The sequence below is a fragment of the Scyliorhinus canicula genome, chromosome 16 (genome assembly GCF_902713615.1).
Source record: "Scyliorhinus canicula chromosome 16, sScyCan1.1, whole genome shotgun sequence".
Taxonomy (NCBI): Eukaryota; Metazoa; Chordata; class Chondrichthyes; order Carcharhiniformes; family Scyliorhinidae; genus Scyliorhinus; species Scyliorhinus canicula.
Genome location: NC_052161.1, coordinates 140,480,636 through 140,500,276, shown reverse-complemented (window position 1 = coordinate 140,500,276; position 19,641 = coordinate 140,480,636). Strand labels below are relative to the sequence as shown.

General features: G+C 48.0%; 1 protein-coding gene across 6 annotated transcripts in view; it reads right to left on the bottom strand.

The window, feature by feature from the left end:
- Nucleotides 1-19,641, bottom strand: part of LOC119950577 — a 35,424-nt gene that overhangs the window by 15,279 nt on the left and 504 nt on the right. For 2 of the 6 annotated variants that reach the window (XM_038773121.1, XM_038773122.1), the window contains one exon: nt 6,330-6,387. The exons of 3 other annotated variants lie outside the window; for them this stretch is intronic. In XM_038773121.1, coding sequence (XP_038629049.1) covers nt 6,330-6,344 — 15 coding nt within the window. In that variant the 5' untranslated portion in view covers nt 6,345-6,387. Of the gene's footprint in view, nt 1-1,372; nt 1,531-6,329; nt 6,388-19,641 lie in introns of all 6 variants that reach the window. One more of the 6 variants, XM_038773125.1, reaches the window with a different exon arrangement.

The following is a 19,641-nucleotide window of genomic DNA, read 5'->3' as shown; positions in this document are numbered from 1 at the left end:
TCAATGGTGGCCCTGCTGCAATCAATTGAATTTCACAGGTGAGTGACTGTTCCTCTGACCCTCCTTGGAGCCTGACAGTGTGGTTATGACCCCCATGTGGAAAATCCTGCCTGAAGGCTTTGATAAGTAAGCCATTGCACAACAACTTATCACTATTGTAAAAATGGGCTGGTTGAAGAATAAAGAAAGAAAGTCACACTACATAACTGGAGAAGGATCTTATTGTATATAAGGTGCAGATTTATGGTGGCAAATTTTCATGTGGCAGCTATTGGAAGAATTCTACATTTGGGTTCCATCAACATGGAACAGAAACCCAACCCTGTGTATATTTTGAAACTTTATCCTTATTACTATTTCTTATTTTTATTTTAAGGCCAATTAGCTTAACATCTGTCAGAAGGAAAATGTTAGAAGTTATTATTAACGATGTTATAGCAGGGCACTTGGAAAAATGCAGAATAATCAGGCATATTCAACATAGTTTTGTGAATGTTCAATAATTTATCGGAGTTCTTTGAAGAAGTAACATGCTTTGGATAAAGGAGAACCAGTGGATGTCGTATACTTAGATTTCCAGAGGCATTTGTAGGGTGGGTGAGACATCTTTGGGACTTGCCAATTCTGAAGAAGTCATAGTGGATTCAAAACATGAACTCTGTTTCTACATTCCAAGAATGTAGTTTCCTTCCAGTATATTTCTAGCAATAAAATGCTGACGGTTGGTAACCACCTGTGCACTGGGTCTAATATTGACACCATGAAAGAAAAAAAGACTCGCAATTGAAAAGCACATTTCATGACCTCAGGGTATCCCATTGTGCTTTACAAAGAATGAAGTATATTTGAAGTGTAGTCACCCTTGTAGTGTAGAAAATATAGCAACCGAGTTTTGGATACTGTATCAGCACAATCACAAATGAGATCATGACCGCACACTGTTTTGCTCTTCTTTGAGTAGTGCTGTGGATATTTTTAGTCCATTTCAGAAGGCAAAAAGAGCACAGATTTGTATTATCACACAATCCGTAGCTCTGACAGTGCAGCACTCCCCCCTGTACTATACTGAAGTATCATCCTAGATTGTGCCCTCGAGTCTCTCAGGTGAGGCTTGGACCCACAACCAACTGATATGGGCAAGAATTCTACCACCTTTCTCACAGCTCACTCCACGCAGTTCAAAGATCTAAAGGTTAATGCTTGTTATTGCGTATGCAAGATTTCAGGTGAGCAGCTGACAGAAGCGGCTGCTGTAACGTGCAAAAGTTTCCGACTGTAAGAGGAAAGTTACAGAGCAGCAAGCAGAAAATCTTTATGCATGTATTTATAGATAAGTTGTGTTCACCCATCCAAGGCCATAAAATGCAGTTACCTCATTCTTTCAAAGTCAGCAGGCAGTTCATTTATAGAGGTGCTGCTGAAATTAATTGTACATAATGTAAATGTGTTGCAGTTTAGTGGAAGGTAACCACATCCTCTTTCTTGCTGTGATGACTCATTCACATGCCAAATGCATTTAAAGAAGTAAGCCTGATTTTGAAAAATGCAAAATATAATTCCTTCATATATTTAATAATATTTCCTGATATAAATATTAAACATTGTTATGACTACCCACTGCCAATATTGTAACAGCAAAATTCATTTTTCCATGTCGCATCAGATGTAATTGCTAAATATTTTGTGTCCCCACCCACTGAAATACTGGCCGGGATTCTTCGAGTACACGCCGGGTCGAAGAATCGGCGGTGGCCCGAGAATCGCGCCACGCCGCTCCGCCGCCGGCCTGCCAATTCTCGGGCGCCCGCTGGATCGCCGCCGCGCCGGTTGGGGGCCATTGAAAGCGCCCCCCCCCAGCGATTGTCCACGCCTCGAGGGGCCGAGTGCCCAACAAGTTCAGCAGAGTCCTGCCGGCGTGGGTTACGTATGGCCCCACTCAGCGGTACCTCAGAGTTCTGGCTGCAGAGGCTGTCCTGGTGGGGGGGCGGGTCCCAATTCTGGGGGGGGGGGCGCCTCTACTGTGGCCTGGCCCGTGATCGGGGCGCACCAATTGGTGGGCAGGCTAGTTCCATGGGAGGGCCTATGTTCCTCCGTGCGGGGCCCCTGTAGCGCTCCGCCATATTGCCCGGAGGTCGGCGCAGAGACAGGAACCCACGCGCATGCGCGGACTCGACACCACTCCAGCGCCATACTAGCCCCCTAGGAAAGGGTGAATACGTGGGCCTGGAGGCCCATTGACGCCGGCGTCAGAACTTGGCCGTGGGATCAGAGAAACCCGTCACTGAGTCTGTCAGGCATTTTAACTAAAATTAGTTCATCTGGCAAAAATGGTTTTGCTGTGCTCACAACCATGCACTAAGTAACTTCTATTTGACTCCACTAGTAGGAAAATATTCTTCACAATACGAACTTTGTTTCACTCTTTTATATAAGTTTTTTTCACCTTTTTGGATCACCTGGACTATACACTATCTTCTGCTAAATGGGAGGGAAGGCAACTTGCTCTCAGGTATCTGTTAACGTTCCCTTATAGAATCAATGAATCCCTGCACTGACCCTCCGGAAGAGCACATTACCTAAGCCCATCCCCGCTCTTTCCCCAAAACCTTGCGCATCGATCATGGCCAACCTACCTAACCACCTGTGACAAGAAAGCATATTGGAGTATTGTGAGCAGTTTTGGACCCCGTATCTAAGGAAGGATGTGCTGGGGCCTTGGGAAGGGTCCAGAGGAGGTTCACAAGAATGATCCCTGGTATGAAAAATTTGTTGTATGAGGAAGGGTTGAGGACTCTAGGTCTGTACTTGTTGGACTTGAGAAATATGGGGGGGGATCTTATTGAAACTTACAGGACACTGCGAGGTTTGGATAGAGTGGACGTGGAGACAATGTTTCCACTTGTAGGAAAAACTAGACCAGAGGGCACAGCCTCAGGCTGAAGGGATGATCCTTTAAAACAGAGATGAGGAGGAATTTCTTCAGCCAGAAGGTAGTGAATCTGTGGAACTCTTTGCCGCAGAAGGCTGTGGAGGCCAAATCACTGAGTGTGTTTAAGATAGAGATAGATAGGTTCTTGATTAAGATGGTTATGGGGAGAAGGCAGGAGAATGGGGATGAGCAAAAAAAACAAATTATATATTAAAATTAATTTACGGGATGTGGGTGGCGCTGGTTAGGCCAGCATTTATTGCCCATCCCTAGTAGCCCTTCAGATGGTGATGGTGAGTTGCCTACTTGAACCACTGCAGTCCTTGAGGTGTAGCTACACCCACTGTGCTGTTAGGGAGGGAATTACAGGATGTTGCCCCAGCGACAGTGAAGGAACAGTGATATATTTCCAAGTCAGAGTGGTGAGTGACTTGGAGAGGAACTCCAGGTGTTGGGGTTCCCAGGTATCTGTTGCCCTTGTCCTTCTAGATGGTAGTGGTCGTGGGTTTGGAAGGTGCTGTCTAAGGAACTTTGGTGAGTTACTGCAGTGTATCTTGTAGATGGTACACACGACTGCCTCTGTTCGGTGGAGGGATTGAATGTTTGTGGAAGGGGGAGCAATCAAGCGGGGCTGCTTTGTCCTGGATGGTGTTGAGCTTCTTGAGTGTTGTTGGAGCTGCACTCATCCAGGCAAGTAGAGAGTATTCCATCACACTCCTGACTTGTGCCTTGAAGATGGTGGACAGGCTTTGGGGGGGTCAGAAGGTGAGTTACTCGCCGTAGGATTCCTAACCTTTGACCTGCCCTGGTAGCCACAGTATTTATATGGCTAGTCCAGTTCAGTTTCTGATTATCAGCCATGATTGAATGGTGGAGCAGACTCAATGGGCCGAGTGGCCTAATTCTACTCCTATGTCTAATGGTTATTACATATACAATCAGTTATGAAAAGATTTGTGTTGGTCGCGAAATGTTAACTGTTTCTCTCGCCACAGATACTGCGGACTTGATGAGTTCAATCCAGCATTTTCTGTTTTTATTTCAGATTTCCAGCATCCAGAGTATTTTGTTTTTATTTTTACAGTCACATGTTAGTGGTGTGATTCTGCAAGAGCTGATTACTAGAAAGATATAGCTACTGGTCATAGAATACAATGCCCACTTGGGAACTACAGCTGAACTGTCAAGAAAATAATAATTCATATAAAAATCTTAAATTCTAGCTCAACAAGTTAATTATTAATACAACTGTAATTAAACGAGAGCAAAAGACATTTAACAATGCATCAGAAAAAAATTCTGCCTCAGTGGCCAATGTGGAGTTGAGCCTATTTCATTTGTTCCAGGACTAGAACCACCTCCACCGTGTCTCAACATACTCAGCATGTCTTGGGACTTTCCATGGTTTTTTTTAGCATGTTTAACTCTTGCACATCTAGAAAAATTATTGTTGAATGTCATTCAAAGATCATGGGGCATGATTCTCCGCCCCCCACGACGGGTCGGAGAATAGCGGGAGGGCCTTCCTGACATTTTTCCTGACCTCCCGCTATTCTCCTATTCTCCCCCCCCCCCACCCCCCCAACGGCCGCCCCACGACACGAATCGATGCTCGCCGTTTTTTACGGCGAGCAGCGATTCTCCCCTAGCCGATGGGCCGATTTCCCAGGCCTTTACGGCCGTTTTCACGAACTCCAACACACCTGCTCTCACAGTTCGTGAAAACGGCCGCAAAGTGCCATTCTGGAGAACCATGCCACCGATTGGCACGGCCGCACCACAGCCATGCCAAGGGTGGCATGGGCCCACGGTCGGTGGGCACCGATCGCGGGCAGCGGGTCCGAACCCCGCGCACTCTTTGTTCCTCCGCCGCCCCGCTGGATCAGTCCGCGGGGCGGCTGAGGGGCATAACGGCCCGCGCATGCGCGGGTTTCACGCATATGCGTGATGACGTCATCCGCGCATGCGCGGATTGGAGCCGTCCAATCCGCACATGCGCGGCTGACGTCATTGTTTGCGTCAGCCGCCGTTAACCTTGGTGTGCGGGCTTAGCGAAGTTCGCAAAGCCTGTGATGCCGTGGTTCAAGGGGCTGATTTAGCTCACCAGGCTAAATCGCTGGCTTTTAAAGCAGACCAAGCAGGCCAGCAGCACGGTTCGATTCCTGTACCAGCCTCCCCGGACAGGCGCCGGAATGTGGCGACTAGGGGCTTTTCACAGTAACTTCATTGAAGCCTACTCGTGACAATAAGCGATTTTCATTTTCATTTTCATTTTTTCACGGGGCCCCGCTGCTAGCCCCGACCGGGGAGCAGAATCGGGTCCCGGGAGGGGGCGCGGAGGCTGCCGTGAGAAACGGTCAGTTTCACGGCAGCCTTCACGACTCTCCGCATTTGCGGAGAATCGCGCCCCATTTCTCTGCTAAACCTTCCCTTCAGTTTCCCCATTTACTGAAGACCGTGATCGATCTTGGAGTATGTTGACCATCTTTTGATATCTTGCTCGCAAGATAATTCTTCATTTGGTTGTAAGGGCAATGAACGGTCCACCACGCGTTAATTGAGAAACAAAGCTTACTTTATTTTACATTAAACTATTATATACAGCTCCAGTAGTTCTCTATTGGATCTTCTCTAGTCGGTGCCTGACTGGACGACACTATTTATACAAGCGAACATTTCTTTTTAAAATTTAGAGCACCCAATTCATTTTTTTTCCAATTAAGGGGTAATTTAGCGTGGTTAATCTACCTACCCTGCACATCTTTGGGTTGTGGGGGTGAGACCCACGAAGACACGGGGGGAATGTGTAAACTCCACACGGACAGTGACCCGGAGCCGGGATCAAACCTGGGTCCTCGGTTCTGTGAGGCAGCAGTGTTACTCACTGCGCCACCTTTGCCACCCCTACAGGCGAACATTGTTAAGCCCCCTGCCCACCCCGCCCCCTTATCGGGAGAGCTCGTATTCTGCAAGTTCCACGGGGTAGTGAATCAACCCCACTCCTCAAGACCCATACAGTTTATAACAATTTGCATGCCTGACAGCGAGTGAGAGCAGTAGATGTGGCAGTTACAGTAGAACATCTAATCCTGTCCTCAGCAGATCTGCACTCCAACTGAGATCAACCAACTTAGTGCAGTTCAGGGCTTGAATTTAGGATGTTATCTTGTCTGTGACTGAGTTTCCGATTATTGAGTGCATGTTTACCACTTCGCCTTAAGAGAGTTGTCTTGCAAGACAATGAGGGAAGATCATCTAAAAGTTTGAATCCATTTTGGCAATTCCTAAATAAATTATTGTTTTAATAATGGAACCCAGACTGGTCCAAAGGATAATTCTGCTGTAATTACAAGCAGTAAAATAAAGAAAATATCAATGTTTACTGTACCAAATAACTCACCTCAGAGTGCCCCATCCTTCATGCAATGGTGTGAGTAATCTGGGAGTTAGCATAAACTCTATGAAACAAAAAATATAATTAAATAAAATATAATTAAAAATGTTGGGGCATCGAGTATAAAAACTGGCAAGTCATGCTACAGTTGTATAGAACCTTGGTAAGTCCGCACTTGGAATATTACGCACAATTCTGGTCAGCACACTACCAGAAGGATGTGGAGGCTTCAGAGAGGGTGCAGAGGAGGTTTACCAGGATGTCGCCTGATCTGGAGGGTGTTAGCGATGCGGGGAGGCTGAATAGACTCGGACTGTTTTCATTAGAAAGACGGAGGTTGAGGGGTGACGTGATTGAGGTCTACAAGGTTATGAGGGGCTTGGATAGAGTGGATGGGCAGTCACTCTTTCCCAGGGTGGAGGGGTCAGTCACCAGGGAGCACAGGTTTAAAGTCCGTGGGGCAAAGTTGAGAGGAGATGTGCGAGGCAGGTTGTTTACACAGAAGGTGGTGAGTGCCTGGAATGCAGAGGAGGTTGTGGAAGCCGATACATTAACAGTGTCAAAAAGCATCTCGATAAATACATGGATAGGATGGGGATAGAGGGATACGGCACGAGGAAGGGCTGAGGGTTTTGGCCAAGGGTGATATCATAACCAGTCCAGGATTGGAGGGACAAACGACCTGTTCCAGTGCTGTATTGTTCTTCATTCTTTCTATTGCTCTCCACCAATGGGTACTTGGTACAGATTGTTTTATAAAAGCATCTGATATTTCAGTGTGATTTGAGAGGAACCATCTGTTGTAATGTATCATCTACCTGATTGTCACTCCAGTGGTCTTTTGTCTATGGTTTTACTGACCTGCAGTTTTGTTTGGTTGGGAATTAATATTTATTTTTCTGGTAAAGGTGAAATCAGGACATTAATAGAGTTTTTTTGTTGCTGTCAGCCTTCAAGCACAACGTATCTTTGAGAAAGTGTTTTCAAATGACAGACATACAGAGCAATATTTTCCTAAATCTTAACTTTTTACAAACTGACTATTTTAAATTATATATTCCCAGGGTATCAAATGCACAGAGCTCTATATCTTCCATATCGGACTTTGGTTAGGCCACATTTGGAATACTGCGTACAGTTCTGGTCGCCACATTGCCAGAAGGATGTGGATGCTTTAGAGAGGGTGCAGAGGAGGTTCACCAGGATGTTGCCTGGTATGGAGGGTGCTAGCTATGAAGAAAGGTTGAGTAGATTAGGATTGTTTTCATTGGAAAGACGGAGGTTGAGGGGGGGACCTGATTGAGGTCTACAAAATTCTGAAAGGTATGGACAGGGTGGATAGCAACAAGCTTTTTCCAAGAGTGGGGGTGTCAATTACAAGGGGTCACAATTTTAAGGTGAGAGGGGGAAAGTTTAAGGGAGACGTGCGTGGAAAGATTTTTACGCAGAGGGTGGTGGGTGCCTGGAATGCTTTGCCAGCGGAGGTGATAGAGGCGGGTACGATAGCATTATTTAAGATGCATCTAGACAGGTATATGAACGGCTGGGGAACAGAGAGAAGTAGACCTTGGAAAATAGGAGACAGGTTTAGATAAAGGATCTGGATCGGCGCAGGCTGGGAGGGCCGAAGGGCCTGTTCCTGTGCTGTAATTTTCTTTGTCTTTGTTCTTTGTTCTTTAAATTTATCGTACTTATACTGTAGCCCTCGCCCTTTCACATACCCCAGATTTTGAAGTCAATGTAAAATCAGGGGTCGCACAGTGGTTAGCACAGTCGCTTCATAGCTCCAGGGTCCCAGGTTTGATTCCCGGCTGTGGGTCACTGTCTGCCTTTCCTTTTTTAAAATAAATTTGTTTCTTCCAATTAAGGGGCAATTTAGTGTGGCCAATCCACCTACCCTGCACATCTTTGGGTTGTGGGGGTGCCCTGGGCGGCTGCTTCCTGTTCCTGTGCGGCCCACTCCGTTGCTTCACGCTCTGCTGCTGCAGCTTCATCCTCCTCCTTGAGCAGCCCCAACCCCAGGGCCGAGGTGACCAGCAGGAAGGCCACCATTGCTGGTTGGATTCCAATATCCATTGCAGGGGGTGAAAGGCCGACATGTTAGCATGGTGCGTACCCCTGTTCCCAACCAGGTTCCATCGGGCTACAAGGCCGCCACGGTTGGCACTGTGGACTCCGCCCCCGCACGTTTCACCCCCCCCCCCCCATCCCTGTCCGTGGTAAGCACCATGGGAACCTCTGGCCCTATGCCCATCCTTGCTGCTAGGGGTACCATTGGTTGGCACTGCCATTGCCAGCGGTATGGTCCCTGCCCCGTGTCCCCGCAGGGTCTATTGTGGGCGTTGACCTGGGTGGGTCGCCGGCGGGTGGTGGCCGGGTTGGGGGGGGGGGGGGGGGGGGGGGATATGGTGGAGGGTGGGGTGGGGCATCCATATGGACAGTGTTACTCTTCAGAACCAGGGGCCAAGGTCGGTGGTCTGTGGGGTGTGCAGCAAGAAGGTTACCTTGCAGGCTGCGGTAATGGCAGTCCGTGATTGGACACTGCCCCAGTCCCGGTGGGGGGAGGAGAGGGGGGGGGGGAGGGGGCAGGATTGGGGGGGGGGGTCATCCCAGACACTCTGCCTGTCCCCCTGTCATCCTCGCCTCCCCCGGCCCTTGCTGCATCCTCCCCCCCCCCAACCCCAGCCAGCCCGGCCAGTGTCCAGCCTGGCAGCCCTCAGTCGCTCCTCTCCGTGTCCTACCTCCTCTCCGTGTCCTATCCCTCTCCCTGTCCTACATCCTCTCCATGTCCTACCTGCTCTCCCTTTCCTACCTCCTCTCCATGTCCTACCTGCTCTCCCTGTCCTACCTCCTCTCCATGTCCTACCTCCTCTCCATGTCCTACCTGCTCTCCCTGTCCTACCTCCTCTCCATGTCCTACCTGCTCTCCCTGTCCTACCTCCTTTCCGTGTCCTACCTCCTCTCCGTGTCCTACCTCCTTTCCGTGTCCTACCTCCTCTCCGTGTCCTACCTCCTTTCCGTGTCCTACCTGCTCTCCGTGTCCTACCTCCTCTCCGTGTCCTACCTCCTCTCCGTGTCCAACTTCCTTTCTCTCCATCTCCAGCCACAAAGCTGGTTTCGCAATTTTTAAAAGCACAAGTGAACCGCGCCATTGGGAACTCGATCCATCGGAGGAAGAGAATGTCAGAGGCCAACGAGAATACTGGGTTGGGCTTGTGAATGACATGCAAACGGTTCTTTAACTGTGCGTGTGTTTCAGATCGCATTGATGCCGCTGTTGAGGTGACAGAAAATTGCGATTTGGTGTCAATTTGGCGCCCAGCGGGATTTTGGGGATGGAACTGATTTTCCACCAAATTGCATTTCGCAATTTCGGCATCAGCCAATGGAGAATCCCGCCCAATATTTTTCAATTTTCCATGCCCCTCACCTTTGGCGTAACAAGAATCCTGCCACAGAAGTTTGGGAACCTCATTTAAATACATTAGCATCTTAGCGAGCCATCCATCTGGGACTACCCCCTCACTCAATATTCATCGGGCACCGGCGTTACGCTAGCGCCATTTACAACAGCTGGATAAAATCAAGAACCCGCCGGCCTCACCTCGGTATCGGACATCAACACTCAGGTCGCCCCCCCCCCCCCCCCCCCCCACCCCACCCCCAGGGTGTCAATTGCAGAATGGGAGCTGGAGAGGACGTGGGGGGACCCAGTTAACTGCAATCGGAGCCTTAGCAATCCTTCATGTCTGTGAGCCGTTGAAAGGAGTCCGGTGGCTGGTTCACAGGCATCGCTGCCTGTATCCTCCTGGATGGGCTGGTGCTGATATGACCACTGAGGGATTGGCCCTTCCAGACGAAAAGTGGATGAGAGCAGGTGAATCCACGGGGTCAGTACAGGAAGCGACTGTGAGGTCGCTGGGTGAGGTCCTGTGAGATACCAAGCTGAATGGGCTGAGTGGGGTGTAGCCATCTGGGATGGCCACTTACACAGAGAAACATGGCCACTTACACAGGGAAACATGGCCACTTACACAGAGAAACATGGCCACTTACACAGGGAAACATGGCCACTTACACAGGGAAACATGGCCACTTACACAGAGAAACATGGCCACTTACACAGGGAAACATGGCCACTTACACAGGGAAACATGGCCACTTACACAGGGAAACATGGCCACTTACACAGGGAAACATGGCCACTTACACAGGGAAACATGGCCACTTACACAGGGAAACATGGCCACTTACACAGGGAAACATGGCCACTTGCACAGGGAAACATGGCCACTTACACAGGGAAACATGGCCACTTACACAGGGAAACATGGCCACTTGCACAGGGAAACATGGCCACTTACACAGGGAAACATGGCCACTTACACAGGGAAACATGGCCACTTACACAGGGAAACATGGCCACTTGCACAGGGAAACATGGCCACTTACACAGGGAAACATGGCCACTTACACAGGGAAACATGGCCACTTACACAGGGAAACATGGCCACTTACACAGTGAAGTATGGCCACTTGCAAAGAACCACGGGAAATATGGCCAATGCAGGATCAGACAAACTCAGAGCTTAAGTGTATATTTGCCACTAGATAACCAGACACTATCGAAACCCCCAGCCGATTTGCATTCTAATGGCCCATTTTCCCGGAACAAAAGACTTGTACTCGGGTATCAGATACAGATACAGACTCATCGGTGCCACACCTTTCACCCAGGAAGCCCAAAGAGCCAAGGTCAATGTCAGCTCAGGACATACCCAGCCATGAAGGCACCCACCCCTTTATTGGCTAAAATCGAAGGCAGTAATTGAAGCCTGCCGAATTATTGGGTCCAAAGCTAAGGTCCACCCAAATGAGCGCGAAACCGCCAAAGGATAAAAAGAGGCACTGCCATGTGTTCAGTCTCTGGCCCCGGCACACCGGCACTCTCTTCAGCCCTGGCTTAGGCCTAAAACCAATTGCAGCATCACAACCCTACTTGCCGAGCTCCTTAAAAAGAACACCCCATGGGAATGGCTTCCTCAGCACACAGACGCCATCGATGAATTAAAACTCCCCTAGGTACAGCCCCCGCTTTGCAAGTTCCAGGCCCACACTCTCCCTACGCCATAGAAGTAGCGACCACCGACCGAACCCTATCGGCCGTACTACTCCAAGAAAGACGTGATCGTTTAGGACCCGTAGCCGATTCCTCACGAGTTTTGGATCCAGTGGAGCAAGGATTTTCAGCCTGTGAACGGCACTTGCTCGCAGTCTTTTGGGCAGTGCAATACTTTGCATATATCACAGGCCTCAACCCCGTAACCATTTTAACCGAGCACACCCCAACGCAGCTGCTGTTAGATGGTAGGTTAAAGGACGGTTAAAGGTTCAGTTAGCCAGATCAGAGCAGCTCGCTGGACCCTGCTCCCACAAGGAAGGGACATCACAGTTAAACGGACAAAGACCCACACATTTATAGCAGATAATTTACAGTATGAAGGAACCCCTCGTGAGGGTCAGATCATTGCAGCCAAACACCACACAGGACCCTTTATTCCAAAATCGCTACACCCACGTGTAGGTAATAAAGCACAGAATCCCCCGACCACGGATAACCCTTTAAAAATTTATGGAGATGGTTCCTCCACCATTGATAATGGAAAAAGAATAACAGGATGCGGTATTTATATGGAAGACGCGCAGGGACGCGCATTAGAGGAGATATCGCTAACTTAGGATCGCAGGCAGCTGAATTGGCAGCAATTGCATATGTAGTGCAGCACCCAGATTCTTTCCCGACCCCTGCAGATATATATTCGGAGAGTTTATATCTCTGTAACAGTTTGATGGCATTCCTGCCTCTGTGGAAATCGAGAGGATTTATATCCACTGAAAGTAAAAACCTACCCTCAGCCCCATTATTCAAGCACATTCTTGAAACAGCTAAAGATCGCACATACGGCATAATAAAAGTCAGAAGCCATCATCGTTCGTCCCCACCTGGTAACATAAAGGCAGACTCCCTAGCAAAGGCAGGATCACAACACGATCACATTTGGCAACCCCCTGAGAGTGAGCCGATACACGCAGTCCAAGTTTCACAGACAAATATCGAAGATCTAGCCCAGGCCCAAAAGGCAGACAACACTGTTAGACAAATTTTAGACGATACCTTCCCAGCCCCCTATGACAAATTCAAGGACATTCACTGACGATTCAGGATGGAATAATTTTAAAGAATTGAATTTATGTGGTCCCCACCCAGGACAGAAACCAGATTATTTGCCAGTTTCATGATGGACACGGACATCAGGGGATAGAAACCACCATTGCCCACTTCAGATCTCAGAGCTGGTGGCCCGATTTAAAAGCAGACATCACAAATTATGTTGACAATTGTTTAATATGCGCACAGAATAATCCAGAAAGGTACTCCAGGAAAGGACAATTAAGACACATCCGACCTATTAATGGCCCATGGACGAAGTTACAGCTCGATTACATTGGTCCCCTGTCCCCCCCTGCAAAAATGGTTTTCAATATGTGTTGGTAGTAATCGACACCTTCACAAAATGGGTGGAAACATTTCCCTCCAGGACAAACACGGCTAAAGCCAAAAAAAAATTTATTTTTTCAATTTAAAATTTTTTTTTATTTAGAGTACCCAATTATTTTTTCCAATTTAGGGGCAATTTAGCCTGGCCAATCCACCTACCCTGCACATCTTTGGGTTGTAGGGGTGAGACCCACGCAGACACGGGGAGAATGTGCAAACTCCACACGGATAGTAACCCGGGGCCGGGATTCGAACCCGGGTCCTCAGCGCCGTGAGGCAGCAGTGCTAACCACTGTGCTGCCCCCAAGGCCAAAATTTTAACACAGCAGATATTTACACGCTGGGGACTCCCCGCAGCATTGAATCGGACCAAGGTTCTCCTTTTACAGGCAGAGTTATGCAGAATGTCCTGACAATTTTCAGCATAAAAGTGAAGTTCCATATTGCTTATCACCCCCAATCCAGCAGCAGTGTGGAACGTATGAATCGGACCCTGAAAGCTACTATTAGGAAAATGGTGCAACAGCACAACACCACATGGGATACGGTTCTCCCGATCGGCCTGATGTTTATTAGGAACACAGCATCAAGTTCCACAGGATTCACCCCCCCAAACCCTCATGACCGGACAACCCATGAAAGGAACTGAATACTTATTCGGACTTGATTTGGCCAGCCCCACAGTCACTGCCCTCATCCACGAAAAAGCAGTCCAACATGCCACAGAAAATATTAAAGTAGCCCAGCTTGTTGCAGCTGTCCGAATCGGCGCTAGGAAAAAGCAGAGTAAGGCCTGCTTTGATAAAACAGTCCACCCAGTAGAGTATACAGTCGGTCAGTAAGTGATGGTTTCCCTATACAACCCAAGTTCGTTCCTCTCCCCTAAATTTGCAGGACCCGACTCCATTTCAGATAAAGTGAACCCCTCTGTATACAAAATAACGTACCCTAATGGAAAATCAGATTGGTTCCATATCAACCAGCTTAACGTTTATGGAACCTAATGCAGCCACTTACACCACGTCTCCCTGACAATGACAGACGAGTACCCCCCCCCCCCCCCGTCCACTGACAACCTAGACTGACCCTCCCCCAGCCAGGACAGCATGTCCACAGACCCGACCGTATGTCCGCCCACAGGAACGACTTTCCACCTTGAACTTGATTGAGACGCTAGTGATAGCACTCCAGACTTATTGGAAATCAACGACCAATGGCACAACCGCCCAAGCTCCAGTCGCTCCAGCCACTGGAACCACGACCAAGACATGTTTGGCCCCCTATACCCCCTTTCATTGCCACAGCCAGGGCCACCACCACCGCCTGATGAGAGAAATTTGCCCTTTGCAGCTACCGCCCCTCATGACCAAAGAATTCCCCATTGGCAGCGCGATAACTCCTATCAATTGATAAGGAACGACGATTCGGATCCCACAACGGCCCACGCGGCCACGGCATGAAAACGCCAGTCACAAGTTTGGCACCGGGAGATGGTGATGATTCAGAGTCTGACTCCTGTTACGGTAACCCTTTCGCGCCGCTTTTTCATTCTGAACCCTGAGATGTCCAGTTAATGAGAAAAAGAACCGATTGAGATTTAAGGTGTCCTATTTTCTGATGGATCCTGCCCACTTTCTTTCTTTCTGATCTTACATGGTTTTAGTTAACGTCACTTCGACGTGGAATTTCTTGATACAGTTTATTCTTCCGGTCTCACATGTTTTAATTAATGTCGCCCATTTACTAAATTTCTTGATGGAGTCATGATTACTCTTCTGCACATTGTCGGAATCCATATGTTACAAATTCTTTCCATTCGTTTAAGGTCACCCAGGCAGTGGAGCAACGGCATTAATCCCCACCCTGCCTGAGCACCCCCTATATATTCGGTCAGCAAAGCTCGGGTAGTGGAGCAACGGCACTGATCACCGCCCTACCCGAGGAAATCAACCCATTCATGCCCTGCCGCGGCTCACACGCTCCCCCCCATGTTCCCGTCATTGCGAGTAATTTGGAAAAGTTCTGAACACTCCTTACTGTCCTTGGCAGGTCCTTGTTTCCCCTTTTCTATTCTTTTTGCGTGTGGTTTAAAGAATGCTTTTTGTCATAGTCTCTGCACTCAACCCTTTACTTTCAGCGACTCTTTGGTCTCTACCCCAACTGCTATTTACATGTTCAACACACTTGGTTGTAACGAAATTTGCTGCTACACGCATCGACCACAAGCTGCGAGATTCCTTGCACTTTCACAGAATATTTTTTTTTCGGATGTCTTATCTCCAAGATGGTTATTTTTTAAAAAATGAGGGAGTCACACATGGTGACGATTCTAATGGGTAATTTAAGTTCAGAAGAGAAAGACAAACAAAACGAGATATTAACCAAAAGTAATAACAGATATTATGCTTGTACCCCCAGGAATACACGCAGAATAAAAAGACAAGAAGTTGAAGACAGAACTGATGACCTCCATTATAATCATTGTTGGATCCCTACAGTCTTTGTACCCCACACCACACTGGCCCCGGAATACAATATCAGGCGCCTAGCCCTACACCACACCTCACATAAAAATAAACAATGATACCACCAAATGGTGCAAAAACATTGTAAAATGGTATTCCCTTTCCTATACAGTAGAAGCCCTATTGGTAATAGCAATACTCTGCAGTGTCCTTCAGACACTTAGACTCTGCAAATGGCGAAGGAGAGCCTCCCACTCCCCTATATATACACTCCGAGCCCCTTTCCTTGGAATCCACCAACCCCACAAACCTTTGAAACCTTTTTACTGACAAAATGAAGGTTGTATTTTTCTATGAGTGTAATGACTTTAGTAGAAATGTGATGCTGTTGTTGTTTAAAATTTTGTATTGTACATACGTTCTGTTTGATATTTGCCAGCAGTTATGAGTGTAGTTTAGGTGATGACAGTTAGAGGTTCCCTTGTGTAAATAAGTTAAATGTGCAATGATTAAATGTTTATAGTGGCCCCTTAGAGTTTATGAATGTGTGATGTATTAAAAACTTAGGTAAATGCTCCAAAAACATAGGACAGAGTAGTGTAGAACCTGTCCTTGACCAAGGGTAACCGGCACACCAAAGAACAGATGAAGGACCAATAGTGTGATCCACCACGCTTCGCGTTTGGGATCAAAAGGACGGGATGTAGCCATCTGGGCCACTTATAAAGGGAAGTATGGCTACTTGCAAAGAATCATGGGAAATATGGCCAATGCAGGATTCAGACGAACTCAGAGCTTAAGTGTATATTTGCCACTAGATAACCAGACACTATCGAAACCCCCAGCCGATTTGTATTCTAATGGCCCATTTCCCCAGAACAAAAGACTTGTACTCGGGTATCAGATACAGATACAGACTCATCGGCGCCACTCCCTTCACCCAGGAAGCCCAAAGAGCCAAGGTCAATGACCGCTCAGGACAAACCCAGCCATCAAGGCACCCGCCCCTTTATTGGCTAAAATGAAGGCAGCAATCGAAGCCTGCCGAATTATTGCGTCCAAAGCTAAGGACCGCCCAAAAGAGCGCGAAACCCCTAAAGGATAAAAAGAGGCACTGCCATGTGTTCAGTCTCTGGCCCCGGCGCACTGGCACTCTCTCAGCCCGGCCTACGCCTAAAACCAATTGCAGCATCACGACCAGAAACAAGTTCAAGACCAACGATGGTTACCAGACGGACGAGCCCAACAGAAACTAGGTCACTTCTCCAGAGCCAGCCACACAAGATCCGAACAAAGGCCTTGTTCCCCTGCATAAAGCCAGGTGCCTGAAGTTAAGTACAGGTTGTTGTAGTGTTCCGTGTAATTTAGCTTGTCGTGTTTTATGCTGTATGTCAAAGTAATTCTTGTGTGTAAATAAACTATCATTGAACTTGAACTAATTAATTGGTTGTTTGGTCTTTGATCGATATCCAGTAAACCTTGTGGTGGTATCATTTGATACCTGGAGACTCTGAAAGCAATATCATCATTAATAACTGTCATATCAGTATCCAGTTAAAAAGAGCAACATTATTGGCGTCTCCGGTGCGAATTAGCGACAGGGGGACTCTGACAGAGGGTGGTTTCCACCCTCACACAGTGGGAGGACGTGCAGTCAGAATTAACCCCCATACTTAGGCTGCATTTTGAAGCCTGAGGGCATGAGATTCTGGAAGTTTAAGGCCACTGGTTATGGAGGCCAGTCTGGCAGGGATTGTGTGTATGTGGCTGGCATTTCAAGTTGGAAGATTTGTTTAATCCACAGCCCATGAGAGCTGAGGGACTGAGGGTGGCCTCGAAGGATGAAGCTGACTGCAAATTACAGTCTTCACATGCTTCAGCTGTATTTTGCTTGCCACAAAGGGAAGCCAGTCGCCTAATCAGCTCCCTGACTCCTGCTTGATGAGTCTATTGTGCCAATTTAGACAGTATTGCACTGCGTGAATGTGCCACTGATTGGCACCCAATTCTTAACCCTCGAGACCTTCCGTGTCTATTGGGACTGTCCCTTTAATTTGTGTTAATCGAAATAGTTAGAAGCCTCGCCCACAAGCTACATTTCATAACAAAGAGATGACACAAATACCACCAGCGCACGCCTGAGAATCCCGGCCACTGAGATGGGAACGGTCACACGTTGTGATTTTCCCAGGAGTGACTAACCAATGGTCAGAGGGCAGGCTCACTCACCAACGAAGGATAGCATGTAGGCTCTCAACTCTTGAGGGCCAATCACAGGTCTTCCAGCTGAAAAGCAGCAGCAGGATGTCATGGCAGGTAGAGGGAAATGGGAACCCCAAAACGGAGGGACCCACTGGGCAACGTTTAAAAATGATAAATAATCACCTTTGCTGCTAGGCCACCATTGTGGAAGTGAGGGGGGGGGGGGGCTCAGAGAGTGCAGCACTGTTACCCCCACCCTCCCCATTGCCTCAACTGGTCCCCATCTGCTGCCAGGCAAATGGCTCCAGGGAAAACGGCACATCGGCCACACGGTGCCATTTCTACTGCCTGGCTGCCCCCCCCCCCCCCCCCCCCCCACTCCTTTCTCAGCCCCATAGTTCTTCAGTTATCTAACCAAATACCAACACAGGTTTTACAGCTAGTCTTGCAACTTAGGCAAATAAGTCCAATAATCAGCAACTTCAGTTTAACAAATAGTTCTGGATTAACCAGATGGAATTAATAGCCTGATATCAGAGATGTGCTCCCGGTATATCAAGCTCCATATCATGGACATGGGGCAGAATTTAACGTTCCCCCGCCAGCGCATTTGTAGATGGGGGATTGAGTGTAAAATATGTTGGACAGGCCTCCGAGTGGGTTCTCGCCTTTCCTGACCTCCCTGCAAATTGACACTGGGACAGGCGAGGCCTGCCCATCCTTGCCCCAGTTGAGGTACTAAGTGACCAATTATTGACTACATAAGGGCTGTTTCTGTCCAGCCTCAATTTTCAGCCAGACGGAATAATTCCGAGGCATGGGGGAAGCTTGAAAATAAATTGGGTTCAAGCCTCGCGTGAGACGTGGGGCGCATCCATTAGCAGCCCCCTTTTAACCTCAGGTGCCCAACTCCCTTAAGGACTGGTCAAACCTACCTACCCCTGTACCTCAGTCTCTCCACTGATATCCCAATTCCCCTCTAACCACAACCCCCAGTCATCCCCTCCCTTTTCCACTTCTGTCCGCCCCCTGTCCTCTCCTACCCTCCCCTGCCCTGAGACCCCAAAACATACCTTTTCTTGGAAGCCCAGGCCTTGCTCTGGGGACTGCTTGCAGTTCTAGTCCTGACCACTGCAGCTTCTGGCGCTGCACAGATTAGAGAGCTATCAGCCAATCAGATTGACTAGCAGCTCTCTAGGGTGGAACGTTCTCCCAGGTGAGAGGCGGAAGTCCCGTCTCCAGCTAATTAACACTTTTTGAAGCATGAAATTGCCACAGGACAGGAGTGTTGGTAGGGATGTGTTTCCCAAGACTCTCTGGATAGGAATGGAAACGCCACCATCCTAAAAACCCTGGCCATGGGATCAATAATTTACCTCAACTCTCTGCTGCTGAAATTCTTATCTATTCTTTCACTATCAGACTTGATTATTTCCAGTGCTCTCCTTTATCATCCTTCAACTTACACAAACTCCAACTTGTCCAAAAAACAGCCAACCATATCGTATCTCATGGCAAGTCTTATTAATTATACCTGTGCTTGCTGATGTATTTCGACTCCATGCTCCATTAAGTTTTATCTCCCTGCCCTCATCTTGAAATTCCTCCACTGCCTTACCCTAACCAATTTCTACAACCTCCTCCAGTCCGTCCCATAACCTTTGGTCCTCCCATTCTGCTCTTTCAGATATTTATTGTCATCCCTCAGCTCCACCTTCTGCAACTTGCTCGATAAACATTGCCCACTCTCAGCTTCTGTTCTTTAAAAGTTGTCCCTACACCATCTCTTCGATCCGATCAGTGCGCCTAATTCTCTCTCTCGGGCTTGGTGTCCACTTCCCTTCCAATACCATTTGCAAAGTTTTAAAATCAAAGGTCCTACAATCATTATCACAAATTCATCCTTGCACCTCTGTCACTACCTTCAAACACATAAAACCATTAGACATAGGAGCAGAATTAGGCCACTCGGCCCATCGAGTCTGCTCCGCCATTCAATCAAGGCAGAGATTAACTTTTTAAAAGGTTAAACCAAAAGTGTAATCAATTTCACAGTGATTGATGGACCCCTTGGAACCAACTAAATATATTT